Genomic DNA, 25,329 nt, shown 5'->3' with positions numbered 1-25,329 from the left:
GACTAAGTCAACTTATAAAAATTTCAGTTAAAAGTAAGATATTTTCCACGATTATTTTAAAATACGATGTTTACTGGAAGGAAAGTCCAGAGAATTACCACAGATGAAGTGTCAGTGTATTTCTCCCACTTGTAAATGAGCTCTTATTTCCTACAGTGTATATTCTGGTCCACAATGAGTCATTTTCAACATGTTTCAATTTAACTCCTAATACATTTTTAAACTTGGCAGGCATATTTAGATGAACATTACTTCCAGTTTTAGAGACTGCTTCTAAATTATACTTCAGTATTACAGTCATCATGAAAAGTTCTTTCAGTAAAAAGGAAACAGGATTGATTTGAAGTGTATGTTTTAGGGGAGCAAAAAAATGGTTACCACTGAATGAAAATCAGATAGTGAAGCTTTTAAAAATTTTGTTACTACATAAACCCTCTTAATATTATTTTTAAAAGTTGTAGTAATGAGATCTTTTTTATTGATAGAAGACACTTAAAAGAAGAAAAGATAATTTACCCCAGATAATAAAGTTAATATTTATTGATTTCTTACTATGCCGAGCAATCTTCAAGTGTTTTATATGTATTAACTTTTTTTAATACCTACATAATAGGTAGTAGTTTATTTTCTATAAATTATTCAGGCTTTGTTTCTGTTATAAATCATGGAGCCTGGCTCATTTGTGGACATATAACTAGAGCTCCATCAGTTTTTTTAAAAGCTAATGCCTTTATGGAGAGTTTTACGTAGTAGTGTCAATTCTTGAATCTTCTGGCAGATTTCAGTTGACCAACCTGTCCATTGTTACTATTTTAACATTCTTTATATTATGATTTTTCCACTGTACTTTATTATTTTTAACTCTTTAAAAGTTCTCAAAAATTTAGAGTTAGGAAAAACTTAGAGATCACTGAAAACATCCCACTCATTCTGTGAATGAGGAAACAAATCTAAAGAAGCTGCATGATTTGCCCTCCGTTATTCTGTTATTAGGAGCAGAGCTAGAAGTAGACATCTGTTCTCTTCGTTCCCATCGCAGTTGTTCCTTCTGCGACCAATTATGTCATACTATTAGTAAACAGTATGTGTGATGTGAAACAACATCAATATGTACATTTCTGCTCTCCAATATACAGATTTAAAACAACCACAAAATTCAGAATGATACTGTATTAATGTCCTGTGGTTGCCGTAATAAATTACCACAAACTTTGGTGACTTAAAACAACAGAAATCTATTATCTCACAGTTCCAGAGGCCAAACCTCTGAAACCAAGGTGTCTGCAGGGCCATACACCCTGAAAAGTTCTAGGACCCATCTGGTCCGTGTTTCTTCCATCTTCAGGGGGCTCTAGGCATTTCTTGGCTTCCTTGGCTGTGGCCACATCACAACAGTTTCTGCCTCTGTCTTCACATGGCCTTCTCTGCATGTATCCTTCTCTAAGGATACATGTGAGTGCACTTAGAGCCACCCAGATAATCCAGAACAGGCTCTTCCTCTCAAGGTGTGTCACTTAATCACATCTGCAAAAGACCCTTTGCCCAAACAAGGTCACATTCGCAGGTTCTAGGGATGAGAATGTGGACATACCATTTTGGGGAAGAGCCACCATTCAACCCATTACATATGCCTTTTAAGTCACTTGAATTAGTATTTACTCAGGTCCTTCTATAAGAGTAACATTTTATTTTTAAATTTTCCAACCAGAATCTTATCAAGTGTCCACTATTTTAGGAGTGATTAAAATTCTATAAAGTTGGGTTATTTTTTTCAACCTACTAATGTGACATTTATCAAATTACTGTCTTGAATAGATGGCACCTTAGAGATTCTAGACTCTACCATATGATATATGACTTATTATGAATTAAAAGTCATCCTACATGATTTTTAGTAATAACATCATAGTAGTGACATTAAGGGTGAAAGAAACAGTTGGACATTTTAAAGACACTGTAAAAATCTAGTTTTAAAGTAAGCTATATTAACTTCATTTAGACCATTTAATTAGTTCATTCTACATAGCAGTTGAATTTTGTTTTACTGTAACTGGGATTCATTAAATAAGATCTCAAATGTTTTAATAATAAAATGGCGATTTTGTGTATCCTTCTGTTCTACTTTTTCTTTTCATTGAACAAGCTTTTAGCCTTTCCTGGTTTTAATCAATGTTTGTTTACATGTTACCTGTATATTTCTATGGTATATGCCACATATGTGTTCATGTAGTTTCTCCTTTTGTAGAAGTCATTACTAGATGTGAGAAAGTTCTAAAGATCACTGTTACTAGATGTGAAGATATGCTCAATTCCTTTTAGCCATTCAAGTGTGTTATTGTAAATGAAAGAAGGAACATGCCAATATATATATAATTCTGTGCTTCATAGAATTAAATGAGATCTATTATACAATTTTGAGTACTCAATAAATGTTAACTGTTACTTATTATCATCATCCAGTTAGTTGATTTTTAAAGTTAGATGTAGCTATGGTCTCTTTCCAGTACCATAAAGATAAGTGGTTAGGAGCAGTCTCTGACCAGATCTGGTAAAACTGTTTCACGCAGTTGATACCCTTCACTGTTACAAAGCTCTCTAAAGAAGGAGGTTCCTTTCCTAAACTTATTAGTATATATTTTAAAGGTGCGCAATTCACATTGTTGGGATTTGGGATTTCCCGTATATTTTTGTAAGTTTAAAAATATATATACATGTGTTCTTTTAAAACTTAAAAGGCAGTTTGTTTTTGTTTTACAAATTATATGTAAAAGTCTATATGTTTCTGAAAACTAGGAAATATCTTCAAACAGCAGGACTTAAGTGACATCCACGTATCTATTATTAGAATTCAGATGTTTTCTTTAAATCACTGGGACCCCAAATGTGAATTTTTATTAGCTAGATTATTCATAGATACTCTAAGTGTAATGATGCCTATCATTTCTAAAATTCTTTTGTCCAAAATCAGACATGGAAAATGCCCAAAAGAATACATCGCCCTGCCTGCTGGCAAGAGTGCACTAGATCATTCTAGTCAGATAGGCTGTCCATACATAAACTTGTAAAGGAACTCATGTACCTGTAAGTGACAATGAGATGTTAGCTTTGAAATAGTTTACAGGAAAGTCAAGGTATGGCTAATAGCCTGTCGTTTATGAGAATGGAATGTTCTGTATGTTGGTGCCACAAAACATGTCTATTCTTACTCATTTGTCATCTTTGCCATTGGTTAGACTCTGCATTTGGTCCAGAAATAGGTCAACAGATGTTTAAATGAGAAATGTGTGTTATGAAATTCAATCATTTGTATATAGTAAACAGATTTTTTTTAGCCCAAAGTAATAGCACTTATAAATCCGAAGTTGGATTCTTTAACTAAAGTGCTAATCTCTAATTTTTGAAAATGAAAACTGTGAACTGAATGCTTCTAAAATAAAACAATTTGTTAGCCTGTTTTTCATGTGCTAACTGCTGTATGCTTCCACTTGGTATCCAATATAGCCAGTAATGCTTCTTTTTATTACAAAACTATACCTTCCCCATCACATTCAATAGCCTCCTTAAATATTAAGCATTCCATTTTTAAGAAATTTATAAGCTCTAATTGCCTTTCTGCAGGCTTATGTACCAGTTTCATCCCACAAATTTTAGGCAATGCTACATTTACAAATAAGTTATACATAGCATGAGGCATAGCTAAAGTTTATGTCTCCTTAAACCATACTTACATCTTTGATGGAAGAGAGTACTAGAGCAGTATTGAATTATATGGCTCAAATGTCTCATGAACTTTCAATAGAAACATTAGCCATAGTAATTCCTGGGGTTCATTCGGCTAGAGCTGTGGAAAAAGCATCTAACTTCTCTTCTTAGGAAATTTATTAAAATTATGATTTAATTTTGTAAGTAGTTTTGTGAATTTTTAATTGTGGATACAGTCTGATAAGTGTTACAAATTTCTACCTATATAACTGTACATAAAGTAAAATTCCATATAGCAAAACTCATTTTCCTTTGCCATGTTATAATAGAACCTCATGGAACTTAATCACCATGACCACCTCTTCCCGTGACAACTGAGTCTTCATAGGCCAATTCTGTGAACGGTTGTCTGCTTCCCTTCATTCTTTAAAATGTGGATGACCCTAGGGTTTTCTTCCTGTCAATTCCGAATGTTTAACATTGCTTGCCTCATTCCCTTTAAATGAGATCCAACATTATGAACTCTGCACTTTACTGTGTACATCAAAAGGCAAAAGAAAAACATCTCTCTCCCCATGGTTTCAGAGGAGAATGTGGAGGAAAACATGTATCTTGTACTCAGATTTCTCTTTGGTAGAGTGTGGACCAATAAAGAGCTAAAATATCTCTCTAAATTTTTCCTATGGTGGGCTACAAATTATTCAACTCAATATTCATTGAACCTTTGTGCATGATATTGTAGAAGAATTTTAAAATTTTAAGACACTATTTCTGTTTCCAAAGAGCTAAAAGAATAAAGGTGTATATATTCATAGTTTAAAGCAAAATATTACACATCTTAAAGGAATCTAGAGTGGTCTATGGATGTCCCTATATTTTAATGGAGTGTTGAGAATGATCTTTTAGAAGAGGTGGTATATGAAGCAAGCATGCAATTGAAGTGTAGATTTTGATATGCAAATCTGAGAAAAAGACATTCCAAAAACTTGATAAACCTTTCTAACTATAGGAGGGAAAAAAAAATTAAAGGGTTGTCAGGAAAAATAGATAATTCAGTGCACAAGAGGGTCAGAGATAGATAGTTTCATATTTTGGTGGGCCTAGAATGTCAGAATAAAGAGCATTATTTGCTTCAGTGAGCAGTGCAGGGTAACATGACGAAAACCACATTATAGAGAATTAACTTGGCTGTAATATATGTGTATTTATTCAAGGTAATTCAAGATACCCTGGAGTGCCTGCAGTCTAGGTGAGAGGTAACGATGGCCTAATTTGGTATAATTGCATGGGGAACAGATGGGAAAATTCATTTTTAGAAACAACTGGGGATGGTGATTGGTGGAGATTTTTCCACCCTGCTCTTGACTCCCCTGCCCCTTCTCAGAGAAAAGAGATTGCTAACATGTTGGCATCATATTCCAAGACATAGTTTGGGCTTCTCATTGGATGGCCTCTAGCTAAAAGGTCAGTCATGAGAACAGCTTGGTCTTCCACTTCCTCTTCCTGTGACTGAGAAAACAGGGTTAGAGCTCACATACACCTCGTTTCAGTCTTCTGCGATATGCATATTTACACCCTAACGTGTTGAGCCTCCGGGAGCCAGCCAGTGTTCATGAGATTGGTGACTGACTGCTCTTAAACTTTAAACCTCTCACATTCCCCATCCCTACCAGCGACCTCTGAATTGAAGATTTCACTATAAACTCAGCTAATAACATAATCATAATTTTATTTACTATTTGCTACCGTTCCCTTTGCACCTTTCTTTCAAGAATACCATGGTAAAAATAGAGCACTACACATTTCTTGGATTTCTCCAAATATCATATAATAGAACCCAATCCCGCTATCTCCACAAGGAAGTGGATGCCACAGTCGCACACATGAAAGACAATATAATTTATGTTTAAGAGTACCATTTCTGGAGGTAGATTGCATAGGTTGTGATACTGTTGTTACTAGTACATACATGCATGGGAAAGTTATATAACATCTATGTCTCAGTTTCCTCATCTATAAAATAAAAACAACAGTAACTTAACTCAGAATTAGAATTTTTTTGAGAGTTAAATGAGTGTTTGACATAGTGTTTGTCACATTAAATATTACTTATTGTGGTTATTACAGTATTTGGTGACTGACTATTTGAAAGTATCTTGAAGAGTTATCAGTGATTTCTACAAAATTTTCTGGATAGTTGAGATGACAATGAATTTCTTATCAGAGATAGGACTTTCAGAAATAGAACGAATTCAAGGGTGAATAAAGATTATGATTTTGATTTAGGACTTGAAGTTCTAAAGCACCAATCATGTCACTTCATAAGGTATATAAAATTCTAACCACTGTGTTGTACCCCTGAAACTAACATAATATTGTATGTTTACTGTAATTGGAAAATAATTAATTCTAAATAAATAATATTAAAGCATCAGTCATGTGTAAAATATGGTAGATAAATGGGAATAAGGATCTCGAGCCTGGTGAAAAGATCAGGCCTAGAGTTAAAGATTTGGGACGTGTTAACACTGCTGAAACTTATAGTAAGAACTCCAGAATTTGGGGAGTTCTGTTAATCCCCAAACTGATGAACAGATTCAGTGCAATTCTGAAGAAAAACGCAGCAGGTTTTTTTTTTTTTTTAATAGAAATTGATAATCTAATCTAAAATTGACAAATTCATTGGACCCAGAATATCCAGAACAATTTTTAAGAAAGATGAAAATGCCAGGGCAATTCATAAGTAACTTAGAGTCGTTCGCCAACAGGCTTGAACATTTTGATATCTATATGCAAAATAACTGAACCTCACCCCTTACCTTGCACAAAATATAAAAATTAATTCATAATCATTCATAGAACTAAATGTAAGAACTAAAGCTAAGGGGAAAAAAAAAAGAAAATCTTACTAAACTTTGGTTAATTAAAAATTACATAAAAATTACATAAATTAGGCAAAGATCACAAACCATAAAGAAAAAAATTGTTATTTCTTATCAAAATAAGAAATTTTTGCTCTTCTGATAAGAAAGGAAAAGGCAAGTCACAGACTTGGAGAAAATATATGAACACATATATTTTCTCACATATACAAGTCTAATAAAGGACTTGTATCCAGAACTCTTACAACTTAAATAGAAGACAAACTTCCCAATTTAAAAAAAAAAGGAATGGCCAAAGGATTTGAATAGACATTTCATAAAAGACCGACAAAAGATGCTCAACATTATTACTCATCAGAAAAATGAGAACTAAAACCACAATTAGATACCACTATGACCACTAGAAGGCTAGATTTTAAAATACTGGTATTTCCAGATGTTAGCAAAATTGTAGATCAACTGGACTATTCATACATTGTTGGTATGAATGCAGAATTGTAAAGTCACTGTGGAAAACAGTTTGGCAGTTTCTTATAAAGTTAAATATGCACTTACCATATGATCCAGCAGTCCTACTTCTCGTTATTTACCCAAGAGAAATAAAAGTATACGCATGTATGTTTACACAGGACTTGTATGTAAATGTTTATAGCAGCTTTATTCATAATAGCCCAAAACTGAAAACAGCCCAAATATGCATCAGCTAGTGAATGTATAAATAAATTTTAGTATAAGTGTACCAGGGAATAATACACAGCAATAAAAAAGAAACACACTACTTTTACATGCAGCAACATGGATCAATCTTTTAAAAACCATTATGTTGAACTGTTTAATTTCATTCATGTAATATTCTAGAACAGGCAAAACTAATGACACAAATCAGATCAGTGGTTGCCAGGAGCCAGAGGTAGGATGAAGGAATTGACTTCAGAGCAGCACAGAGAATTTGGGGGGGAGGATGGAAATGTTCTGTATCATTATTGTTGTCATGGTTACATGACTGTAAACATTTGTCAGAACCCACAGACTTGTACACTTAAAATGGGTTAATTTTACATATGTAAAGTATATCTCATTAAAGCTGGTTTTTTGGTGGTGGTGTTTTTTTGTGTGTGTTTTTTTTAAGGTATGCCAGTGGGTGTTTGTGCCAATAGTCACATCTATTTCTGTATTTTCATGGCAGGGTTGGAAAAGCCAGACAGAAAAATCATTGAAAGTTTAAGATCTCCTGTTTTCAGATGACAGTGTGAATGAGAACTGGTATGTAAGAGGTTAAATTGTGAAGGTACAGAGGCAGTAACTATAAACAAATGAGAATGCTGAAGGATTTTTTTCTTTGGGAACGGGGAGAGCTAAGCAGTTAGCTGAGTACAGGCGCTTTGAAAGGGAAAGTTTGAAAATGGAATCAAGAAGTGATAATGAGGAAGTTAAAGTATTTTGGTATCCAGGTCGAGTAGAGAACTATGATCCTTCAAACCAGAGAAGGACCGTTCTCAGAGGCAGGAGGGTAGGAAAAGAACGAAAATTATAAAGAGGTTTTAAAGCAGAGGGGGAAATCGGAAGAAGCCTTTGCTGCATAGATACTGATCTTAATAAAGAGGAAGTCATCAAATAAGAGTGAAGAGGGTTCTGAATGACCTGAGTCTTAGTAAAAGACAGCAGTTTTGGGCACGACCACTGTAGATTTGAATAACTTTATTCCAAGCAGCAAGTGATAGCCAGGTCATGGACTTGGTAAGCATGTTGTTATTAATATTCCACAGCTTCCGTCATTCGAATCAGAGGTTGACAATTCAGATCAGAGGCAGACCAAATCCAGCTCGCCATCTGTTTTAGTACAGCCTACAAGCTAAGAATGTGGGTTTTTTTATTTTTTATTATTAGAAAAAAATCAGAAGAATAATATAGCATGACACATAAAAATTATATGAAATTCATATGTTAATGTCCATCAATAAAGTTTTATTGAAATACAGCCACACTCATTTGTTTATATGTTGTGTGTGCTAACACTTCATGGTTGAGTTGTTGCAACAGAGACTTTATGGCCCTCAAAGCCTAAAAGTTTAACTCTGGCCCTTTCCAGGACAAAGCCCTAGAGAATAGAGCATTTATGCCAGCCGTTCAGCAGCTTCAGTTAAGTAGTCATTAAGCGGTGGTCATTATCCTTCTCCCCAGGACCATTCACAGGTCTGAGTAGGTAGGTGGGTCGCCATTTGTAGGCTCCTCCCTGGATCTCGGCACTGTTCATTCCGATGCATCTCTTTAGCTGAGTAAATAAAAAATTGTTGGACTTTGAAGACATATTTTGTTTCTTGGTAAGGAATGTTACATTCCGCTGGATGAAAGAAAAATCAGACTCTGTGCTTCTGAAATTCCTATATTTTACATAATTAGAACATCTCATGGTTCATAGGAAACATGATGAGACATCTTGGGTTGGCCAGTAAAGCATGTAAGGTCACCTGTCATTTTTCCCATGATAAGCTTTTAAAAAAATCTTGAGTATTTTATTCTGCAAACTCCTAGCGCTTACTGTACCAGCACAGTTTTAAGCATTTTACTAATATTAACTATTTAATCCTCATAGCATGATTAGATTGTTACTATTCCCATTTTATAGATATGGAAATCAAGCCACAGGTAGCAAGGGACAGGTGTGAAATTTGAACCCACACACTTTGGCTTCAGAATCCTTGCTTAATTTAGTGATAAGTAAATATTTGAAATTACATTATATAAAAGAATACTTTAGTCTCATCACATAAACCTTCAGGTCATTTGAGGCACTTTGTGAATCATCTAACAGTTTTCCAAAATATATTCCTGTCACTGATGTTTGTATTATTTTCAACAAATAATTCCCTAGGTGACACTGTTAATTGTATTTTCATCTTTAGCCACAAGTATCCATTAAAATACATTTTTTTCCATTTGTTCTTCTGTGTTTTTGATCTTCAAATGAGGTTAATTATATTTCTATTAAGTAATCTTTAAAATCTGTTTTCAGTGTAGCTGTGAGCCTGCATTCTAGAAATAAGTATTATATCTGTGTTAAATGTCTTTGCTTTCATGTTTGATTCCTTCAAGTGAACAATATTTACATTCAAAATTTGCATGGATTATGGTCTTTGCAAGCCAGTGTGTCTTCCCTAAACAGTATTTTACATTTCGAAATAAAGTAATTGAGAGAATACTCAGTGGGAGAGATTTTATAAGCACTCAAATAAAAAGGGACACTCTTTTTTCTTAAGAATAAGTTTTGAAGGAAAGACCTTCTCGTATATTCACACCCAGTATTGGCAGGGCACAGAGCCAGCTTGGTCCAAAGCAAAGTAACATTTCTCTGTAGCTGCCTTCTAGGACATCGTAACACCCTCAAATGACCTGAACCTCCTTAAACCTCTGGCCCGAAACACAGGTTTTCCTCTGCCCTGGGAGAGCCTTTATGTTTTATTCTTTTTGTGGAGAGCCCTCACCTGTTTCCGTCTTCACCTTGCAGTCATGACTTAGCCTTTCAGTCATGACTACCTGCTTCGTTTAGTTGTGTCTGTGCACTCTTACCTGCCAGTAGCGTGTTGCTGGAGATTGTATATGTGTTTTTGGTGCATGCTTTATTTTTTGTTTCAATGTTTTTTTCTCTCTTGGGTACAAGATATGACAGTGTAAGAGCCTAGAAATTTGAGGCAGTCATAGATGCAAATTCCAGCTTTTCTACTTGGGCAAGTTATTAACTTTTTTGAATTTCAGTTTCTGTCTCTCTAAAAAGAGAATAACCTTAAATTCTGTCTTAGAGTTTTGGAGTTGATTAAATGGAAAATGCACATGCCCACAGCACGTGGAAAGCAAATATAAAGTGCTGAAATGTTAGGCTCCTTTCCTTTGTATTGGTCTCTACATATGTTGACAAGGAGTTGTGCCAGTTAAGTTTTCTCTTAGAAAATGCCTTTACAATTCATCTCTGACCTTTGATCACAAGCCACTCACAACCCACTGGATTGGGTCTTACAATAACAAGTGAGAAAAGGAGGAGGAGGCCGGGCAGTAATAAAAGTGCCAACTTTCCACCAGCCTAGAGAGGAGGGGCGGCCTTTTCTGGGAGAAGAGAGGGCATGAGAAAAGTGTAGGAAGAAGAGTGAGACCCAAGAAAATATTTAAGAAGAGAAGGCATTTCTTCAAAATAATAACATAGAATGTTAGCAGTGTTTCAATTTTTTTCATTCAGTAACTATTTATTATGTTTAATTATATTAGGTACTTTATTATTTCATTTTTATCCTGTCATGTTTATAGCCATAAATAGATGGTTAAATAGATAGCTCAGTATGTAGATATCTTTTGGAATTTTATAAGCTTTCTCATTTGATAAACAGCTGTAGAAATAAAAATACGATCATAATATATGTGTTAACTAACTGTGCTAACTGGCATAATATTGTATTTTATATCTACTTGTTTAAAAATCCTAAGAGAGTATTTTACAAAAAACCTAATAAGTAGTTATTCAGTCTATTCAGTCTAATGAGAGAAATTTAGAGATGGAAAACAGACCTAACAAAGTGATTTACTTCTTCTCATTGTTGTTTTTCTTCTTCATTTCAATTTTACATGGCCTCGTAATAGACTTCATTACATTCTTGTGGGTAGGCTAGTGAGTTGCACTTATATTCCTAAAATTGTGTGTACATTTTGCAACAAGTTTAACTCATTACATAACTTAGATATATATCAAACTGTCATATTATACTAACTTTGCTCCCTTTTCTGTTTTTAAAATGTTTTTAAAATGTTGTCGTGTCTCCTTCTATCACCTTAGTCATTAGCCAAACTATACATTCTTAGGAACTTTAGTTTTTCTTGTAGTTCTGTCATACCTATGCTATAATCATTTTGGTTTCTTTTTTCTTCACTTGATGTAATTTGTTTTCATCTTAAAGTGACAACTAAACCTGGAAATAATAATCTTAATTCACTGACTTTTTTCATTTTTTGGAAAAGACAGCTCCTCATCTGGATTTGAACCCAGAACTCGGGTTTCTAGATTATTCACTATTCAGAAGATTCCTAGAGTCATAGAATTTCTTGACTCATTTTCAGAACACTGATTTGTATAGTAAGTTAAGACACAGAGTTTGCCTGTTAATAGGAAGTTGGTCTAAATAAATGACTATTATATCCCTCTTTGCCTAATACAATAGCACTTTGAGTGTTAACCGCAGTAAATGGATTTCCTTTCTTTGAGCTGTATATTAAGGAAAAATAGGACAAAACCACGATTAGCCTCCGTTCTGCTACTCTTCATACTTGACATTATTCATAAAAGCATCCCCAAAAAGTGCTTTTTCTTACGATTTTTTTAGAAGACCTTACAGCAGTTTTAGCTTCACAGCAAAACTGAAAGAAAAACAGGTCTTAGGACTTTTTAGATTCAGTTTTATGTATTCTGATTTTCTTCTTTAATGTAGCCCAACACTCTGAGGTATACAGTGAAAGCAGCATGAAATAGTTTTGAGTGCTATGAAGCACTGATACAATAAATATTCTTGGTTCAAAGGATGATTCAAGCAGAATTTTAAGTGTTTGTTGTCATGTTGCCACAAAAGGGAAAACAGCTCCTCATACAAACACTGTCATAAAATATTTTACTCTAATTTTATCTCATGCATGCTTTGATTTATTTTAAGGCAACATTCCTTTCATTATATTTGTTTCACTTAAGTACTTTTATCTTCACATACCTGCGGTACCTATTTTTTGCCTTTATAGGGTGGCCAAATATTACTACATATTATTTATTTTATTAATGACATTACATATTTTATTTGATCATGATATGATAGATGCATTGAATTACTCTAAATACATGCTTGAAATTCTTATAAATCCATGGTACAGTTGTTAAACATACTCAGCGTTTTTAACTCTGCTAAAAAAGATCTCACATTCATTTAAGAATTAGCCTGTAAGCCAAAAATGACAGATGTAGTATTACAGCTGAGAAGTGAACTGGTTGAAGAAATCATCTAAATGGCAGAAACATTTGGACCAAACGCCTTTTAAATTCCTTTTTCCTGTCCTGTAGTAATCATTGTTGCATCATTGATGGTGGTTTTATTAGGTTGGTGCAAAATAATTGCAGTTTTTGCAATTTTTAACATTTTAAACCACAATTACTTTTGCACCAATCTAAGTTTCTCTACTTACATTCTTTTCAGTTTAGAAAATTTCACAATTGAAAAGGAAAGACCAGTTACTAGAATTTTATTTTATTTCAGTGAAAGGAAAGCAATTTCAGATGTCTTCTCTACTATATATTAATTGTCCTAAACATGTTTCCTACTTTCAGAACTTTCACATGTTCAACATATTACTATCAGTAAAATTCTCTCATTACATACAGTGATTCTCTATTATAAAACAAACACATCCTACAACCGGTAAGAGGGTATATTATAATATACAAAGTTGATGTGTTATCTGGGTAACAAGAGATTCTTATCTACCCGCGTTTCCAATTGATTGATGTATAAATTGATATAATTGAAGAATATAACCATCATATTTAAATATGAAAGATATAATGATATGAAAAGTTATTTTAAAGAAATATATTTTTTATTTTTTTACAAGTAAAAAATTTTCTATATTTTTTTTCACAAATAAAAAATTTTCTATATATTTTTACAAATCTGCCTTTCAAAATTAAGTTGTGAGTTGTATTAATTTATATAAATGTTAATTTGTATATATGAATGTACATTAATTTTGATATCTCTGAAACATATAAAACTACATAAAATTTTTTTTTGCTTTTTTAGTGACAGATTAGAAATTGTAGATTCAGTTGGGTAGAGCAGGGGTGCTTATTTCTGAGTCAGAGATCGTTTAAATGTTTACAAGATACTAAAAAACTAACGAACCATAGACTTTTAATTTACTAGACATTGATGATGTCATGGTAAGTACTTCATCCCTTACTGGGCTAATAACACTGTGGCAAGAAGTAAACTATATTTCAGCTATAATTACTCAAATGGAAAGTGCTTTTCAGTTTTTAAATTGTCCATATCAAAAAATTTTCAGTTGCCTTTAGTAAAATTACTTTTAAGTCAAGCCATGTAATGTAAAAACAACTTTCTTTTCCAACCTCCCTTCTCCCAGATATTTTTACCTAGTGATGTCATTTCTTCCGGATGTATACCTTTTCTTTTTATATAACTGTAAATGTCCTTATATGATTTTGATGTACCCATGATATCTGTCTAAATATGTATATAAGTAATGAGTAAAATTTGTATTATTTTTAAAGAAACATCAAAGTATATGGATTCAAATGAGACTATCACCCAGCAAAGTAGACACAATTGAGGCTCCTGTACTTTTCCACACACATCCCTGCAGCACTCACTGTGGTTACTTTATAGCACCGTCCTTAGAGCAGCCCTTAATTATAACGGCCTTCTCCCTTCAAAGATATATTTCATTTTTGGAAATTCAAACTTTGTTCAGAGTAAAACCCATTGCATTGGGAGAGTAACTGGGTACTCTATTTCTTGTGGAAAATGAGGTGAGAAATTGGGGAGAAGCTAAATGTCTGACAATAGAGGAATAATTAAGAATGGAAAATTACAGAACCAATAAAAATAATACTTATGAAAGGGATTTAATAACATAGGAAATTTTTAAAATTATAACATCAATGAAAAAGTATAGAAAATTCTATATGAAATGTATAATTCACATATAATGTGCATAGCAGACATTTTTATGTATAATAATATCAAATATTGGCGATGATGTGGAAAAACCATATTTTATGCATGTCTGTTAGAATTTTAAAGTGATCTTTCCAGTGGGAGGAGAATTGGGCATTATCTATTAAAATTTAAAATCCTTTGACTCAACAATTCGACTTTATGATATCTTTCTTAGAGAAACATTCATTTGTTCACAAGGAGACATTTTACTTAGGATATTCTTTGAAGTATTGTGTATAATTTTAAAAATTGGAAACAATCTAAATGTTCATCACTTTAGAATTAAATAAGTGAATTGGAATTAATTAAATGGTTGTGTCTACATTGTGGTCACATTGTAGAACAAAAGTGAAACAAATGAAAGGAATGAGGTACAGACATGAAAAGATCCCCAAACATATTCCTAAGTGAAAAAAATATATATATATATATATATGACATGCTGCCATTAAAGAAGACTGATACATCCTTCTGTGTATAACACACATGCATTGTTTAAAAAACAAACCTCTAGGAAGATACGCAGAAAACTGATAATAGTGGTTATCTCTGAGAGAAGTGAAGTTGAGAGAGGTGATAAAGAGGTCTTTAATCTTTTTTTGTTGATATGTGATGCTTTTACCCTGAGAATGGATTTGATAAATTACTTATAGAATTGAAACTATTTACTTGTGCACAGAACAGAAGGAAATATATGAAAATATAAACAGCAACTATTTTTATGAGCTTATCGATGTTTATTTTCTCTATTTTCTAAAATTCATAATAAACATTCATTGGTTGTATAATCACAAAAATTAAAAAGACATTTTTTGAAAGACATCAACTAAATGGTGAAAGAACATTTCTTATATGCTTTATTAATTACCTGAATAAAAGTGAATTCAAATTGTTTTTCAACAATGACAGAATTGCTTGTTCAAATAACTATTTCCCGGTACTGTGAAAAATAGCACTCATCCTGATACGTATTACCAATGCGTTTGATAAAAATTCAGCCTTCTTTATTTTAGTTACAGTTCATATGGATTGGACTGTCTAATAAATCCATTAGTACAGTTTTGGTACATAATTTTAGCTACTGGTTTAAGATACCAAGTTTCAAATCAGTGTAAAGGATTTCCTTCATACGTTTGATATTATATCTCTTCTTTAAACTGAAAAAGCCTATATTATATAAATCTTGGATATGATACATGGCCAGTAAATATTGTCTGATTAATCACTTGGTTAAGTTCTAAAATACAGGTTTTAGTAAATCCTGGTATACATGTCTTTGCTCAGATGTCACCTTAACAGAGAGATGCCTTCCCTGCCCAACCTCCTTAAAAGAGCACGACCACTAATACCTTTATCATTATGTTTCCTCACTCTGCTTTACTATTATTAATTTATGTGAACTTAGCATTATCACCTTCCGTTTGTTTGTCTGTCTCCCACCATTAGAATGTGAGGTTGAAGAATAGTGATGCTATTTGTGGTTCACTGATACCTGACAGTACCCCACACATTTAGGTGCACAGGAAGTATTTTTAAATGAAATAGATGTTAAGGAATAAAATATTTTGGTTAATGGAAAGTTAACCCTGTATAAAATAGCAGTTTTTGAAGAAGAAATAAAAATGTGTACTTTTGTAAAAGGTGTTGTGTCTTGTGCCTTATATTCATTATGCTTTAATTATGTAGTTGGTGGATACTGGTTATATAATAATTAGATACAGATATACTAACTGCGAGCAAGAAAAAAAATTTTAGAGGTAATGGAAAACTAAGTGGTTTAGTATTTTAGCTTAAGATAATTAGCTTTCCTCAGCCAAAGCAGAAAATCCACATGAACAGTTTTTTTCCTCAGTTCTTAGAGTAAGTGAATCTTAGGGTTTGATTAACTATCGTTAAGTGACTCATCCAGAGGCATTTTGAATATGTGGTACAGGTCTAGAAATACAACACAAATTCTCTGTAAAAAGAATGAAAATGAGTTTTATCCCCTCGAAATTAGAAATAGCAGGTGCAGAGTAGCTAAGGTGCAGATTAGTTATTAGCTCAACCAAAATGAATAATTTAAGGGAATTGAACACCAACTCACGGAGGCCTCATTAATAGAATAAGGTGAAAGTGGAGTCTGAAACACCAAAGTAAAGTGGGATTCATATTCCCCCATGTAAGCAAGATGGATTCTCAGTTGATTAGAGATGGCAGCTTCTGCCCTTGTCACCTCCCATTTCCCACAGCAAAATCGACCACCCACCCAAGGCTTCCCCGTCTGCAGATTCAGGCCCATCTCTACTTCAAGGCACTCTTACACGGAGGGAGTTTATCAGCAGCTTCTGCCCCATTTGTCTGTAGAATTTAGATTTATCCTCCTTCACACAAAGGATTTAGTGGTCCAGCCCTGACTGTCTGCTCCTAGGTATTCTTCCAAACCACAGTATTGGCCCAGAGTACTGTTCAATACTTTCTGCCCAGTTGATCTTCCTAATGCCTGACTACTGAAAAAATCCTTTCCTGAACCCTTACCAGTAACTGGAAATTCTGTCACTTTGCTTAGCCTCTTTGGCCAGTCTTCCTTGTGCAGGCTTACTTCCTGTACTCTTTATCTACACACCGCCGTCCTCCTGTACGCGGACAAATGCCTTCCCTCAACTGCTGCACTTCCTTACTTCCAAACCTGGCAGCTCTTAAAATTTCTTAATGGAAGGACCAGTTCCTCGTCCTGGTGATTGCAGGAATCTCACCACTGGATACAATACTTCTCGAGTATTTTGCCTTGGAATGCCTGTGTACCAAATGAGATTACATACCTGGGTTCAGAATAAATACCCAGTTTTAATATTGGGGAAGCCATGAATATTTTGTGGACAAAATGGAAAGGTCAGCTGTTGTTTCTCATCGGAATAAGAAACTAAGACTAAACAAAAGTCTAATAATTACATGGGTCTTTCACCTTATTCAATGGCAACCTTGTCAATAGAGTTGGGAACAAACCATGTACATTGCTTGACTTAACACATCAGAGTGGAATGAGCAAAACTTTCACGGTAGTATACAGAGGGTGCCAAAAAATACACATTTTAAGAAAGGAAAAAACTATTAAAATTGTAATGCAATAAAGGACGGTAGCGTTCATTTGATTAACTCCATCTTTTGAGCGAACGTCCTACTGCACAATGCTACCATAATTCAATTCAGCTTCGAAAAGTAATAAATAGATAACATCTCTTAAAATGTGTACATTTTTTGGCACTCCCAGTATATGTAAAGACTGTTTTCCTATTGTTATGACAACCACTTGTTAGTGTTCTGTCTAGTGCTTCTGCTCAAATGTGTTCTGTCACTTCTGAGAATCCAGTGCCATGTTGATGTCTGTCCTGTGGTTATTTCTTAGCATTGAAGAACATGCCATGCTATTTGGAGTTTAATTCCCCACAGCCTGAGAGCCTTTCTCATGGGTTAGCTCCCCGTATAATAGCTGAGTTTTCCGTTTTAACATATCCTCTCCTTTATATGTCCAGCCCAAAAATCTGTTGCTGGGACTCTTAAGAGCAAGCATTTCATTGTAGGACTTTATATTATTATTTTTACAGTAATATATAGGTATGATATATGGATGATTCTTATGAAAAACTGAAGGAAAAAAAAAAAAAAAGAACAAAACCCAGTTACAAATGTAGCATCAAGACTGAACTAGCCAAATCTGGGGCCTGGGTTGAGGTGGTTGTGAGGATAGTTGGAGATTCTGATTAGACTTTTACTTTATAGGAAATTTGACCTCTTACTATACTGAATTAGAATGCCAAACATAAAGTTGTGAACATGTAAATAATATTGGCTTAGTTCAAATAAGATACTCATATTAAGAGGATAAGATGAGAAGATGAGTCAACACAGTAAATTGTGACAGGTTTATCAAATCAAGTAAGAGGGAGTTACCTTGAAATTATCAGGCTATGTTCCTGTCATCCATTCCTTGCTACTGGAATGGCTTTTGCGGCTCTAATGTTTCTTCAGTATTTTCATGGTTCAAGTTAACAAATTAAAATGACAATAATTATTACAAAGATATAATGATTTGAGACAGATTCTTTCATAGTATAAACAACATGGAAATAGATTAGTCCTTTAGAATTACCATTTGGTCTGTAGAATTATCATTTGGTTTGTCACTTTATTAAACTTAGTATTCCCAAATTTTCAGGAGATAACTATTGTTATTTTACTTTTCGACATAAGGAAAGAATAATAGTGCTAAAAGTAACTTTTAAGTGCCATATAATGAATAAAAAGAGCATGTGGAATCTAAAAGCTAAGCCTTTAATTTCTTATTTACAGTTTGTATTGATTTGTGAATTACCCACAATGTCCTGAATCCATAAGAAGGCAAACTTCACAGTTTAGTCTTTTCAAAACAAATTATTTTAAAGATCAATATCACATTGTAAATGACTTATCGAGAATTTATTTTAGTAATGAGGTCTAGTGTGTTCTATAGCTTAGCATATAAAATAGTTATTGATTTCACATATTTGTACATGTATATTTATAAAACAACTTACCCCAGGGAATACAGGGATATTTTCATGTCCGTAAAATGTTGAATTAATAAATTTTTGAGTGAAATAATTTTTTACTTCAAACTTATGGATGGCTATAATCAGAAAGAGACAATGATAAGTTTTGATAAAGTTGTGGAGAAACTGCCCCCCACCCCATAATTGCTTGTGGGAATGCAAAATAGTACAACCACATTGGAAAGCAGTTTGGCAGTTCCCAAAAAGGTTTAAAAAAACAAAAGTGACCATATGATTTACCAGTTCTTTTCCAAGGTATATAACCAAGAGAAATGAAAACATGTTTACACAGAAAGTTCTACATAAATCTTTGTAGCAGCATTCTTCATAGTTGCCAAAAAGCGGAAACATGTCCATCAACTGATGAATGGATAAACAAAATGTGGTATAGCCATACAATGGGATGTTATTTGGCCATAAAATGTAGTGATTCTCGCTACAACATAGATGAACCTTAAAAACATCAAAAGGCCACGTATTCTGTGATTCTGTTATGAAATATCCAGAGTAAACAAATCCATAGAGACAGAAAGTAGATCCGTGTTTGCCAGGGCCTGGGAGGGTAGAAGAGGGTGAGGAATGCCTGCTGAATTGGCATGGGATTTCTTTTTGGGGTGATGGAAATGTTTTGTAATTAGTGGTAATGCACAACCTTGTGAATATACTAAAAAAGTGAATTGTACAGTTTAAATGGATGAATTTATGGTATGTGTATTACGTCATTAAAAAATTTATCAGGGGCAGTCCGGGTGGCTCAGATGGTTGGAGCTCCATGCTCCTAACTCCAAGGCTGCCGGTTCGATTCCCACATGGGCCAGTGGGCTCTCAACCACAAGGTTGCCAGTTCAATTCCTCGAGTCCCGCAAGGGATGGTGGGCTCTGCCCCCTGCAACTAAGACTGAACATGGCACCTTGAGCTGAGCTGCCTCCCGGATGGCTCAGTTGGTTGGAATGATTCCTCTCAACCACAAGGTTGCCAATTCGACTCCAGCAAGGAATGGTGGGCTGTGCCCCCTGCAAATGGACCTGGAGCTGAGCTGCGCCCTCCACAACTAAGACTGAAAGGACAACAACTTGAAGCTGAACGACTCCCTCCACAACTAAGATTGAAAGGACAACAACTTGACTTGGAAAAAAGTCCTAGAAGTACACACTGTTCCTCAGTAAAGTCCTGTTCCCCTTCCTCAATAAAATCTTTAAAAAAAAAAAATTTATCAGTGTTTGCTTATCCATATAAAAAGGTATTTTTAAAATAAAATTGTAAGAAGACACATGTATAATTAGTGCCAGGGCTTTGCAACAAGGTAAACACACAGCTGACATTCACCTTCAAGCCCTGCTATGTATTAAGTAACGTGTATGGAAATGAATGGAACATCCACCAATCTGAATGTGAGATGCTTTTACCAAAGATAAAGAGTGCCGAGAGCTAAATAGCCTATAGCAAATATCTACTGCCTCTCTTCTCTGCTTACACTCTGAATGGTATTGTTATTGTCACAAGAGTAAAAGGACCTTTAAAAAACATTTGAAAGTTTACCTGACCTCAGAAATGTCAGTTAAGAATATCATGTAATAGTGGAAAGATTATTGCTGTAGAGTCAAATATAGCTGGATTTGAGACTGAGCCTAAAATATACTAAGAGCTTCTTCCTGTAAAAGAAATTATGTGATATTGCTGAGCTTCAGGTTCCTCATCTGCAAAATAACTAATAGGATTGTTGTAAGGATTTAATGACATGCCATAAATAAAACAGACTGTGTTCTCTGTTTCCCTGCCCTCCACATACTGTTGTTTCTTCTTCCTGGAACACTTCTCACCCCATACCACCTCCTCCTCTCCCCCCTGCCCCCCACCCCCCCACAAACCAAGTTAAGTCTCTTCCTGTATGTTCCTGTTGAACCCAGGGATTACCCTAAGGAAACCTTTAGCCTACTCTGTTAATACACTTCATGTTTATTTGTCTGTCTTCCTCTAGAAAACTAAGTTTTTTGGCGGATGGGGGGGGGGGGGGCGGAATTGGCCAGGGGCAGGGGAGGTGCACATTTACCCAGCATATTGACTAGCTCAATAAATATTTGAATAAATGAGTTTTACTAACATATCTAGCATTATACTGGCTTCATAATAGCTCCCTGAAAAGGTATAACATGTCTGTTTCGCTTTCTGTTAGAATATAGTCAACCTGAAGCATCCTGTGTGGTGATTTATCTGTTCAGTGGAACTGTTTTTATTAGTAGTTATGCCTATGGAATGAAGAGAATGTTCCTTATCTGTGTTATAACAGACTACTTGTAGTTATATATTTATCTTTGTAATTTGTACAGTATGTTTTCTTGTAATATCCGAATATATATATTTACTGACTTAAAAATTTATTTTACAAGTGTCTCAAGAATTTGCAGTTTAATGTACATATTTCATGCCATTGTTCTTCATCTGAGATTAGACTTTGAATGAAACAGCGAGCTTGGAAGCAATGCTGTAGATTTAAGAAGGCTTGTGAAGTATATAGAAATTAAATCATTTTAAGCAACATAACTGAAACTTGCTCTTACCATATTTTATTTTAAAAGACTTACAAAATAATAATAACAGGCAATTATTTTGTATGGAAGAAATGAAAATAAGGGAGCAATAGCGGAATTTTCATTGGTATGTTTTGTTCTCTGGACTCAGCATAGTTCCATTTATATGCCTATCTAAATTATATACAAAAGCTTTGCTGAATATATAAGTTGAATGTGGAAGGTAGAAGTAATGTTTATATAAATCATTGAGATTTCTTTAAAGTCTCAAAACTTCTTTCAGGTACAGAGAACTTCAACTTAGTACAGAAAGCCGAATAACAGAATTTCTCCATCAAAGTAAATTAAAATCTTTTGAAAGTGAGCGTGTTCAACTTATACAAGAGGAAACTGCAAGAAATCTCACACAGTGTCAGTTGGAATGTGAAAAATATCAGAAAAAATTGGAGGTACATGTACAAACTTTTCTTTTAAAATTAGCATAGCACGTGAGCTCCATAAGTACAAAGTCTGTATCCTGTTGAGCTTTATAAATAATATTTGGGTTATGTATGAGAAAGAGCCAATGTCCTTAACTTTAAAAGACCTCTTTTCAAGAGGACATACCTTCCTCTTCTAGATAAATAGGTAGAAGGAAGAAATGGACTGTTTCCAAGACAAGAAATGCAAATTGCTAAGAAATAAATGAAAATAATGGTGTCAGACAGGTACTGGATTTATTGGGGTGCTCACTTCATAAGTTATATAAATGTCTAATCACTGTGTTTGTACACCTGCAACTAATATAGTATTGTATGTCAACTGTAATTTCAAAATTAAAATTTTTTTAAATAGAAAAAATTAATTTAAAAAAAAAGTGAAAATGTGTTCTCGCTAATAATTAAAGAAATGTACGTTTAAACTTTTTTTTACCTTTATATAAGTGTGTTTGTTGTTTTTAAAGTGCTGGCAAGAGTACCCTTAAATGGGAAATCACATGCAGTTAGGAAGTGGAACATCCCTTCTGGAGAACAGTTTGGTAATCTGTGTTAACATCCTTGAAAAATTGATCCAGTAATTTCAGATAAAGGAATTTTCCCTAAAGAAATAATAAGAGATGCTTATAAAGGTTTATATTAATGGTGTACAGAACAGCAAAAGCAATTTTAAAAAGTATAAGTTGTATATTGTTGTATTCATGCATTGTATGATTACATGCAATCATGTTCTTGAATATTTTAGATTTGGAGGAAATGCTCATTAAAAACATTGAATGAAAGATTCAGTAATCTCATTAGCATGATTAATTAATTAGCTGATGATGTAAGTATTCATTATAATATCTTAGAGATTACATTTCTGAAAAGTACTTTGATAAGTAAAACTAAGATTAACAGGATAAAGGGTCTCACAGAAAATAGAGCCTTAGGGAAAAACATAAAAATGATATTAAATACATATCTATTTAAAGAAACATAAGTAAAAGTTATAGATGGTGTCCACTTGTAAAACAAACCAGTGTTCAGCGTTTAAAACTTTTTCAGGTACCTTTCGGGAAACTGATGCAGTCATATCTACTCCGACATACTCTCCCACACATTTTCAAATAGATTGTATTAGACGAATTGATGTGGAATTTGTCTTTTGCAAGTAATGTTTTCCATGATTTAAATTGGATAATTCCCGATGACTTAAGAAAGTGTCTTGGAACAGAGGAGTGAGGGGTGTTACATATACAGAAATAGAGAAGCACTTCCTTTCTCTCTATACTTCTGAAACAAACATTTCATTAAACAATACTTTACAACATACTGTGCTGATGTTTTCTAAACCATTCTATACTGTTATTTTTAGCTGGTTGCAATCCAGATTGATTTCATGACCTTGTAAAAGTTGTAACTTGCAGTATGAAAACCACTCTCCCATAGACCTATCCGCTTGGTCTGTGGATGCCCATGACTAGCGATGATTGTATTCCTTTGTGTAAATGCCTTATATGGGGAAACACCTTTGTGAAAAGTAATTGTGATTCTAAAACTCTGGTTGATAAAACGGAGACTTTAGGGGAATTTCTGTACATTTTCTCCTCTGTTAAAGTAGGAGCCTTGGTAGGACGTGTATCACTGTGCCGGCAGTGCCTAACACAGTGCTTTGATCATGGTGGGTGCTCAGCAATAATTTAAGGAGTAAATGAATGGTTGGTGAATGTTAATATCGTACTTTTATTTGAAGCCATTTTTCTGAAGTACTGGAAGGTGTTTCTAAGACAATTCTTTTTTTTCTTTATAATAACTTTCTTATTAGTTTCAGGTGTACAGAACAACATAGTGATGAGACATTTACACCCCTCATAAAGTGATAACCCCAATAAGTCTACTGTCCATCTGACACCATACATAGCTATTTAAGGCAATTCTTATTTAAAATGAATTTAAAGAAAAAGAATTTTGTGCAGGTTAATGATTATTGTAATCACTATGTACTTTTCTGTGGCTTTTACCCAATATTCACATTGATTTATAACTTGGGAACAATTTACTTTATTTTTTCTTAATTATCAATTGGCAAAGGCCCTGAAAACACTGGCTTTTTCATATTTTTGGTTTTTAAAGCAATTATTGACCTGTAGTTTTGTGTTACATGTGTAATTTTATGTAATTTTGTGTTATCATTATATTATTTAAAGGAAGGAACTATCCACTGAGAGCTTGATATTTAATGGATTGCTAAAAGCAGTTGACCTATTGTATACATTCATGTTTAAACTCAAATGTTATATATTGGTTTTTCCAAAAGAATCTTGACTATAATAGCCTTCCATTGATCTAATCATCAAGTTCTTCTGCGGCTTTTCAGAAACAGTAGTATATTTATGTATAGCAACCACTCAGATAAATCCATAGTCAAAGGGAATTAACCATGGGGGACAGAGGTGTGGGAAGAGACCCCCAATCAGAAATTTCTGGGAGTCTCTCCTCTGTGTTATGAAGAGAGAATTTTAAATTATATCTCTCCAATTCATACTACTTTTTTAAATCTCTTCTTAAAATAATATTCTATGAAATACCCCATCTTCAACATTTTGAATCGTTAGATACCCATTTCTGCAGTTTTCGTTTATTTGGTGTTTTTGTTGGGGGAACTGGGATACAGGTGAAAAGTATCAGCTTTTCTGTGGGAATAGTCACTTAACACTATCTCTTCTGATACTCTCTTTTGAGAGTGGAATCAGTAAGTGTCATCAGCAACCAGATTCTTAATAAATTACACCCCAATATAATGAATTCTAAGAAAGTCCCAGATTATCCCACTTTGCAGTGATTTTGTTATAATGAATTAATAAGTCTCTAGAAAACACATTCCCAGCTGGCAAGAAGAAATGGTGCTAAACCATGAATTTTCTTTTTTCTGACCCAATCAGGGACACTAGAAATCATCCTACAAATATTATTCCCATGTTATTATTTCTCCATCCTCCAAAGGAATATATTTGGAGGGTGGGGGGATAATGTTTAGTTTACTTTGGGGGGAAGTTTTAATGGAAATAATTTAAGGAAATGGAGTAGATAAGAAAAATTAAATCGTACTTTCTCCTTGTTAAAAACTAAATAAATATTCCACTTCTTCTTTTCCCCCCCCTCACAGAAAGCATACAGTCACATATATTTAAGGTGAGCTTTACGTCATTAAAGAAAATAAGTTTTCTTCAAAAGTGTTTCATTATGGAGAATTGAGAATAATTAAATCTGTACAAATCTATTTCTATGAGCCATTTAATACAAAGTTTTCATAATTGTATTTCTTACAGTAGTAATAGTATTTTTCAACACTTACTGTGTTTTGTGCACTCTGCCAAGCACTGTGAATGTATCATCTCATTTAATACTCCAACAGTATTTGAGGTAGACC

At 33.8% G+C, this 25,329-nt stretch overlaps 1 protein-coding gene across 1 annotated transcript in view; it reads left to right on the top strand.

Annotated features, from left to right (window-relative positions):
• PIBF1 (progesterone immunomodulatory binding factor 1) overlaps positions 1–25,329 on the top strand; it is a 180,699-nt gene that overhangs the window by 73,923 nt on the left and 81,447 nt on the right. The window contains exon 11 of the mRNA XM_019738176.3: positions 21,725–21,890. Coding sequence (XP_019593735.2) covers positions 21,725–21,890 — 166 coding nt within the window. The remainder of the gene's footprint in view (positions 1–21,724; positions 21,891–25,329) is intronic.

The sequence above is a fragment of the Rhinolophus sinicus genome, chromosome 16 (assembly GCF_057876585.1).
Source record: "Rhinolophus sinicus isolate RSI-liver-muscle chromosome 16, RSI-T2T, whole genome shotgun sequence".
Classification (NCBI taxonomy): Eukaryota; Metazoa; Chordata; class Mammalia; order Chiroptera; family Rhinolophidae; genus Rhinolophus; species Rhinolophus sinicus.
Note: the sequence above shows the minus strand (reverse complement) of the source record. Positions and strands in the feature narration are given on the sequence as shown.